We start from the raw sequence: 8784 nt of genomic DNA, 5'->3' as shown, positions 1-8784 counted from the left end.
TTCCCTCAATCAGTGCTGGGTTCAGGATGATTCTGTTCTTTTCCTTGAGAAGGGAAGAAAGTAGATTGGTGTTTTTGACAGTTCCCTCCAACTTCCTTTTTGTTTAGAAAGAACAGCAGTCCTGGATTCAAGATAATGGCCATCAGAAGCTCACTGCACTAGTTTAACACAGCACCAGCTGTGGTCCACATCCCTGGCACATCCCTGTTTCAGCCTTCCTTTGGGAGGCTGATAATGTATATACACCCGCAAAGCCTGAGCAAAGCCTACCTTAGGTTTGCCATATTTGAAGAGGTAAAAATCTGTACACAAAAACCTCTTGAGCTTTTTTAAGGGAAATTGCCGAAGAATCCCTCAGCCACTGCCAAGCCCAAGCTGCCCACACCAGAGTCCCATCCATATGACAACCCTATCTATATCTGTAATGTGCAAAGTTGTGGCCAATTTTCAATCCCAACAGTTGTCTTCTTGAGTTTGTTCCACCTACCTTTGCTATTGTCTTCGTCCATGGGAGTGTGGGGCTCTTCAAGTGTGTCCACAAGAGAGTTTTTTTCTTTTGAAGAACAGTGTCAATGGAGGGAAGATTCAGGCCTTTAGTGTCTTTACCAGAGGTCTGGTGATGCTATAGTAGAACCATACACTAAATATCTCTTTCTGATTTAATGAACTTACCTGAGATGCAGACTGGGAGGTTTCTCTGCTTTCAGAAACTGAGTAGGGGAAAAGACCTTAAATGCTAGTTGCTAGCACCTGGGACATCATCCCTGATGCTACTGAATACCCTAGATATCCATTGTTGTTTTGATTAATAATTACATTTTAATTGGCTGCTTGCATGCAAGAAACCTCTAAAACTTCCCTTCTGATTTTTGTAGAGTCAGTTTCAACTATCTAGGTCTACTATAACTTCTACACCCTGGTCTGGATTCTTCCTGTCAATGATAGTGAGACCTTGCCACCAATCAATGGCAAGGCTCGTGGATTCTGCCAAAATACTAAGGCATGCACTCTCTTTCAGTCCATGATGGCAAACTGTACTTTGTTTGCTTCCTCATCAAATCCAGCTGGACCATGTAGGACCCAGCAGCAGCAAATTCATTCTGTTTGTCCTCTTTGTGCTTCACAGCCCTCTGATGATCATTTCCTTTGTGAAGATATCACATCATGAACCTAAGTACTGATACTTGGACAAACAAACAAACAAACAAACAAACAAACAAACACTACGGTGGTGTTTTAAGATGGTGGTTGAGGTGCCTCTTGCAATGGCAACAAGATTTGCATTTTATATTCATGAATATATATATGCACACATTATCTCACTGTCTCTGTTTTTGCAGACGTGGTGGACCCTCGGTTGGGGCAGCAGGCTCGGCCATGCCTCTTGTGTCGACCTCTCGGCAGCTTCTGTTGCTAGGGCCTCCTCCAGAGCCACCTGGAACGTTAGGTCCTTCTTGGCATAGAAGCATCGTTGCAGCTTCTCATCCTTCAGGCCACCGATGAGGCGGTCACGAAGCACGTTCTCCAACTCTGAGAAGTTGCAGAACCGGGTGGCTTGGCGGAGGGATGTCACAAACCCAGTTATGGTTTCTCCAGGGGCTTGCCGCTTTGCATAGAAGGCATTTTGACGAGCAACCACCAAGGGCTACAGCGAGAAGTGCCCCTTCAGCTGTTCCATTATTGTTTTGTAAGGAACAGTAGAGACATCTTCAAGCTCAAGGAGAGCCCGGGTGATTTTGAACGTCTCCTCTCCACAGATCATGAAGAATATCGCCCTCTTTTTGGCGTCTTCTTCGTTGGTGACCCCTTTGGCTTCTAGGAGGAAGGTGAAATGGGAGGCGTACGCTTCCCAGTCTCCTGACACTGGGTTGAACGGCGAGAAGCTGCTGTCGGTTGCCATTCTGAGTTCCTTGGGGCCCGGAGCTGAAGCCTGGATACACGGTGCGAGGCAGCGGTGTGGCAGGTGGCGGTACTGCGGTGCTGTGTGTGGTGGTCAGCTCAGTGGGATCCTACCTTCGTCACCAGTGAAATATATTCAGAGTCGGGAGTGGATTACATGCTCTTTATTCAGCTCATAGTGGTGAGGAGGAATGGAAGTTCCCCCAGAATGTCTGCTTTATATGCATTATTTACACAATGGGCCCCACGTGATTGGCTAATTCCGGGATTCTCCTGTAGGCCAATCAGGTTGTGGATTCACTTAAACCTGGAGCTGGATTGGGTGGCTCCTGTGGACCAATCAGACTGCTGCATTCTGAATCCTATTGTTCTAGGACCAATCAGACTGTTGTACTTTGGATCCTATTCAACTCAGTACATAATACCAGCAAACACGTACATAAATATATAAACCACATGTCTGAAGCAGCACAGGGAGACACTCCTGAAACCATTTTGACTCCCAAACTGACCAAATGTTTCTCTGCAAGGAGAGAGGGGTGAGGGAACCTTCCCATTGTCTCAGGAATTAAGTAATTACCATCTCAAAGGAATGGCCAGACTACCAAAAAAGGCAATCAGATAAGGCATTAGCAGATAACCTGGCAGACAGGAAAAACAACAACATTCAAATGTTTGTTGTAGACCGCCTTTTCTGTGATGTAGGTATGATGTTTGTGGGGGGTGTCTTGGGCTACACCCCTTCTGTGATGTATGTATGATGTATGGAGGGGTGGTCTGGCGTTCCAGGGCAGGGAATTTCAAAATGTCTATATAAGGGTGGGCACACCTTTGTTCTGGGTCCTCCTCCTGCATGTGAGGGGAGCACCCCGTTGCAACAGCTTTAATAAAGATCAGGCTTACTAGCTACTTTGCTTCACAATATTCTCTGGTTGGCCTCTGTTATTTTCTCCTACCGATGGAGAAACTACAAAGGACTCTATAAGGGCTCTTGTGTACCCCATAAGGGAATAAGGACAGATTTTCTTTACAACACCCCTATGAGGCAGTTGGGGAGACTGAAGCTACCTGCCTTCCTACAGCTTCCTAAGTCCTCTTTTCTCCAAGTGTTAGGGATGTGGCTGAATTGAATGCCTGGGAAGGGTCAGATTCTGGAGATGAAATAATGCCTGTACAAAGGGAGACAGAGTCTGACTCTGGAGATGAGGAATTGCAGCCACAGCCAGAGCAGGAGTGGGCTAGTTTGCCCCCCCCTTTCACCAAGGGCTGGGAAAGCTCACAGGCAGAGGGAGGGGAGGAGATAGATGACATTGAGGGGGTTGCTATGTATCCGGGAAATGGGCAGTGTTTAGAGGGATCTTCGTTTGATAGCAGGGAGGGGGTGACCAACTCGTAGCTAATGGCAGAAGACTTGGAGCCACTTTCTGGATGTAAATAAATGTACATAAAACTGCCAGAGACTCATTAATTCTTATTGGAGCTTGCTTGCCTGCCTGAGATGATTACACCAGGGTTTCATCCAAGCAATCTGAGATTGTACCTGCATGTCTGTCTTGCCTCTTTTGGGTCCTTGGAGACCGGAAGGGGAGGGAAGGGGAGCCTGTCACAGCAGGAGGGGTAGACACCCATGTTTCTTCACCAGCCTGACTCATCTCTGCCTCTTGGCCTCCCTCATTCCACTCTCCTGCTTCTACATCTGGACTCCTCTGTCACAGGCTCTCCCAGCTCACTAACGCCTGTTACATCTTCAGCTTCTGACACCTTCTCCTTCCAGTCTTCTCCCTCTTCTTCCTCTGACCACTCATTGTCGTCCCACCATCACATCCTGGGTATACCCTCCAACATTTCTCAGATGAAAATAGGGGTGTCCCATTCCACAATGATAATTTTACTATTTATACCCCACACATACAACTGGGTTGCCCCAGCCACTTTGGGCAGCTTCCAACATATATTAAAGCATTAAAAACATTAAACATTAAAAAACTATACAGGATTGCCTTCAAATGGCTCGGGGGGTGTCTGATATCTCCATACCCTCCAACATTTCTCCAATGAAAATAGGGACAGCATAAGGAAAAGTGGGGCATTCTGGGATCAAATCAGAAACTGGGATGGCTTTTCTAAGTCAGGGATGTCCCTGGAAAATATGGACACTTGGAGGGTCTGCCTGGGCTCTGAGCCTTCTTCCCTTGGGGTTCCCCAGCTCGTTCCTCCCACTATTCCTCTGCATCCAACCAGCCCCTGACAGTGCCCCACTAAAGGGATCCAGTAAGGAGTGCTTTGTCCAGGAGCCCAGATGAGGGACAATGGGCTATAGCACCCATCCAAAATGGCAGTCCTGGAGGGATTGATCTGATGTCTGTCATAGGGTGACACTTAACCCAGAGTTAACCCAGATGAAATAATAAACCAGAAGGCTGGGTGGTTGATTCAGGATACATATCTGATGCCTTCTCCAAAACCTACTTAATCAAGTTTTGATTTGCAATCAATAAAGTTGTGGCCACTTTGAACCCAATACCAGTTGTCTTATGCCTTATTATTTCCCTTTCTTTAGGCTCCATTGGCCACATGGTCCCTGCACCTGGGTCCACAATTGGTGTCTGAATTTGTCCCCGCACTGCACTGTGTCCTGTCTTTTAGATTTTATGGACTGTATTGTTAGAACTGACTGGGAAAAAGCCATTCCAGGAACAAGGAACAATTGCTCCACACAAATAAATAAATAAATAAATAAATAAATTTCTATGGTTCTTCTTTCGACAGTCTCTCAGTTATGAGACTCCCGAACAAAGACTTTAGTGACTATTGTTCTCCGGAGGGCATTCTTCACATCTTTGTTCCTCAGACTGTAGATTAAGGGGTTCAGTACTGGGATAACAATGGTGTAGAAGACAGAGATGTATTTGTCAGAGGTGGGTGAGTACCAGGAGCTGGGACGGGAATAGATGAAGAGGAGTGTCCCTTCATAGATGATGACGGAGGTCAAGTGAGAGGCACAGGTGGAGAATGTCTTGCTTCTTGCCGTAGCGGAGTGCATCTTCAGGACCGAGATGACAATGAGGACGTAGGAGATGATGATGATGATGGAGGACATGATTTCCACTGAGCTCCCATATGTGTAGAGGAGGAGCTCATTGAGGGAGGTGTCTGAGCACGACAGCTTCAGAAGCAATGGGAGGTCACAGAAGAAGTGGTTGATGACATTAGGGCCACAGAAGGAGAGTCTGAAGGCAAAGCAGGTGTGGACCAGGGCACTCAATGTACCACCAAGGTAAGAGAGGGCAACCAGCAGGAAGCAGAGCCTTGGTGACATGATGACGGTATAAAGAAGTGGGTTACAGATGGCTACGTACCGATCATATGCCATGGTAGCGAGGATGAAAGACTCAGTGTCAGCAAAAGTGCAGAAGAAATAAAACTGCAGTCCGCAGCCGGCATACGAAATACCCTTTTTTGTTACCAAGAAATTGACGAGCATCTTTGGGACGATCACAGAGCAATAGCAGAGGTCAACCAATGACAAATTGCTAAGGAAGAAGTACATAGGGGATTGGAGCTGGGGGCTGGTTCTGATCAGAACCATCAGCCCGATGTTCCCCAGCAGAACCAAGCTGTAGAGCGTCAGGAATACCATGAAGAGGACGACTTGAATAGCTGGGCTGCTGGCAAAGCCCAAGAGAACAAAGTGGGTCACCGTGGTTTCATTACCATCTGACATCTCTTTGTAATATGTTAGGTACTGGAAGGAGGTAGAAGCTGGACTGCAGAACTCAGTGTGCATAGGGAAAGAAAGGCAACAGGCTTTTCAATAAAGCAGGCACCACAAAAGTAGGTCAGCAGCTATGACAATAAAGAAAGGAAGGTGTCAATTTCAAATGGGCAGCACCGTATAATTAGAAAGAAGCACTGTTAGGTGGTCATGGGAACAAATGTTCAGAGGATGAAAATCAGTTATAGTCACCAACCTGTATCAGGAAACAATATGGGCCATTGTTTCTCTCCTTTCCTTTCATCTGTTGTTGTCTTCTGCTAACTAACACATAGCTGGGGAAGGAACTCCAGCCCCCTCTTTATTTGATGCTGAATGTCTCGGCTTTTGTCAGGAGTCTAAACAAACAAACAAATTTGTATACCGCCCTGTATGCGCGGGTCTCAGGGTGTTTACAACATAAAATCACAATATCAAAATACATAACAAAAACAAAAAACCACCCAGTAACCCCTCCCTCCTGAACACATTTTAAAATGGCATTGAATGTTCATCAGCCAAAGGCCTGGTTAAAGAGTAACCTTTTTGCCTGGATGAAGGAGCCATCCAGGATGTGGATGGATAGATGTGAAAGGAATCTCTCCTAGTTTCAACAAAAAGAACTCACTCAGTACTCCCAAGGTATCTGCACACATCCACTTCACCTTAAGGACAGGACTCTGTGTATGCACAGAGGCTATGTTTCTTGAATCTAAAAAACACACAAATATGCCGGTCATAATATAGAAATGGAAGTATGGGAATGACTGTGGAACACGGATATAAAATTTACAGCATGTTATGGTTTAAAGAGAGAATTATATGAAAATGCTATATAAATGGTACCTAACACCTAATAGATCGGCAAAAATGTATAAAAATGTAATCTTACAGATTGCTCCGTGAAATTCAGTTAGCCATCTGATGGTGCATAGGTTCTGTTGCTGTTGCCACAAAGAGCCTCAATATTAGTTAATTAATGCTGAAAAATAAAATTGTGATAGTTACTCTTCTGAACAAAAATGCAGACCCATTCAACATACCTTTGGCTCTGTTATTTTCCTTCTCTGAATTCACAATTTGCTCCTAAGCTGGAAAAAATGCTATATATACTCCTTTTTCGAGCCCTTGGGGCATAACCTCTGAAGGATATGGCACCATAAGATCTCAGGAGTATTGTCTGCAGAGCATGGTAATTAAACCCTGACAGTTTTGTGCATTTTGCAGAGTTATTTTAAAGATAATGAAGTGCTTCTTATGAATCATACTATGAAATCTGTTTTAAGCTCCAGTTTTTACAGCTGAGATACCATGCTTAATTGTGACAATCAATCAATAGTCTCTGGACTTGCTGATACAAAGCAAGCATTCCTTGCCGCACATATGCTCAGCTGCCCCTTACAGTCAAGCTCTCCTGCTTGCCAAGAGGCTATTCAGAAGGTTCTGAAGTGGGACTATTAAACAGCTGCCTCCTTCCCCCAGTCAGACTGCTGCTTCCTTTCCATTAAGCTACAGCAGGGGGAGAGATGGAATTGTAGAAGCTCTCTATAAGCTCAGCAGAGGGGTCAGCGACTTTCAGCTTCCTGAGCTCATTCCCTTCCAGCAGGTTGTTCCAAGAATGCTGCAATTAAAAACTAGTGCTGAGTTTGTTCCCCCCCATTCTTCTCATACCCTCTTCCTTCGTGATATCTCTTTTTAGATCGTATTATTGATATTTGTGAGCTGCTGTGGGGACCTTTGGATGAAGAGTAGAGTAAATATTATGCATAGGCTCTGCTTCGAGGCATTATGGACCATGTCTGTAGCAGAGAGCCTGCCTTATAGGTGTAGGCTCATCCTGTGATGTGGATTTCTGTTTGCACTGGGTTCCACATCACAGTCTACGCATGGAAATCGCGCTGCCCTCTACAGATATAGAGAGGGACAACAAGGGATGCAGCAGATGGGGATGCAATAGCAGAGGTGGGATCAGCAGCTGGAACCCTTCTCTTCTCCACTTTGGGGGTGCTAATCTAATGAGGGGAATGCTTGAGCAGGACTAGAGAAACATGTTTCTCCCTCTCACCCTCTCTTAGGTCCTGGGTGCAGGTATGAGAGGTCAACGGGATGCAACAGCCAAACTTCTGGCAGTGCGGAGCTTCATGCTCTGGCATTGCAGAGAGCAGGCAGGGGCGGGGCGGGCGTGTGTCCTGGGGGCGTGGTGTCCAGGGGGCATGGCGCTCCACCCGTAGGGGCGTGGCGTGCATCCTGGGGGTGTGGCGTGCCTGTTGGAATTTTCCGTTCCACCTTAAGAACAGACGTGTGGAATTGTTGTATGTCACCTGTCTGTTTACACTCCAGCACAGCTTGCTGGGAACTTCCGTTTTGTGTATAGCTTTTGCTTTTGCTGTCTTGCTTTGGACACGAAGAAGATCGGACATGTTTTCCTTTTGTCCCGATGTATGCTGAATAAACTGCTTGTAAATATGCTCACACATACTCTTCTGCCACTTCTGTTGTGTAGCGTTATATCTGCTGATAAGAGCGTGCCCTAGCTTTTGAAGTTCGGGTCGCTGATTCATGCTGCACCAAGGACTGGAGTTCATCCGGGACACCGCTTGGTGGGATGGAGCCAGCTGGGGGCCTGCCAATTGCCCCGCTTCCTTGGTTGTATGCCAACAGTGCCGCCCATAGGGGCATGGTGCCCAGCGCGAGTGGGGGGGGAAGCCACGATGGCACCCTGCTGGGATCGTGCTGTCGGGGGCAGTGCGCTCCCCCCGCATGCCTCTTCCTCCGCCAGTGACCTCTGGTAGCAGTTAAGAACATAAGAAGAATCTTGCTAGATCGGGTCAATGGTCCATCTCGCCCAGCCTCCTCTTCTTACAGTGGTCAACCAGAGGCCTCTTGGGAGGCTGCCAAGCTGGACTTGAGCGCACTAGCACTCTCCCCACTTGTGCAGTGGCGTAGCGTGGGGGGTGCAGGGGAGGCCGGCCGCACCGGGCGCAACATCTGGGGGTTAGGGTTAGGGGGCACAAATCCACGGGTTAGGGGGCACAAATTACTTGCCTTGGGTGCTGACAACCCACGCTACGCCACTGCACTTGTGTTCCCCAGCAACTGGTACTCAGGGGCACAATTGCCTTTGACAGGGA

General features: G+C 47.0%; 1 protein-coding gene across 1 annotated transcript; it reads right to left on the bottom strand.

Annotated features, from left to right (window-relative positions):
- Positions 1 to 4631: 4631 nt before the first annotated feature.
- On the bottom strand, positions 4632 to 5623 carry LOC309366636 (olfactory receptor 5I1-like; the record flags this gene model as incomplete). The annotated part of the gene is made up of 1 exon (XM_081905351.1): positions 4632 to 5623. One exon carries the CDS (start codon positions 5621 to 5623, stop codon positions 4673 to 4675), a length of 951 nt encoding a protein of 316 aa, XP_081761477.1. The 3' UTR covers positions 4632 to 4672.
- Between the last annotated feature and the right edge of the window lie 3161 nt (positions 5624 to 8784).

The sequence above is a fragment of the Podarcis melisellensis genome (genome assembly GCF_964234715.1).
Source record: "Podarcis melisellensis genome assembly, chromosome: 1".
Taxonomy (NCBI): domain Eukaryota; kingdom Metazoa; phylum Chordata; class Lepidosauria; order Squamata; family Lacertidae; genus Podarcis; species Podarcis melisellensis.
Note: the sequence above shows the minus strand (reverse complement) of the source record. Positions and strands in the feature narration are given on the sequence as shown.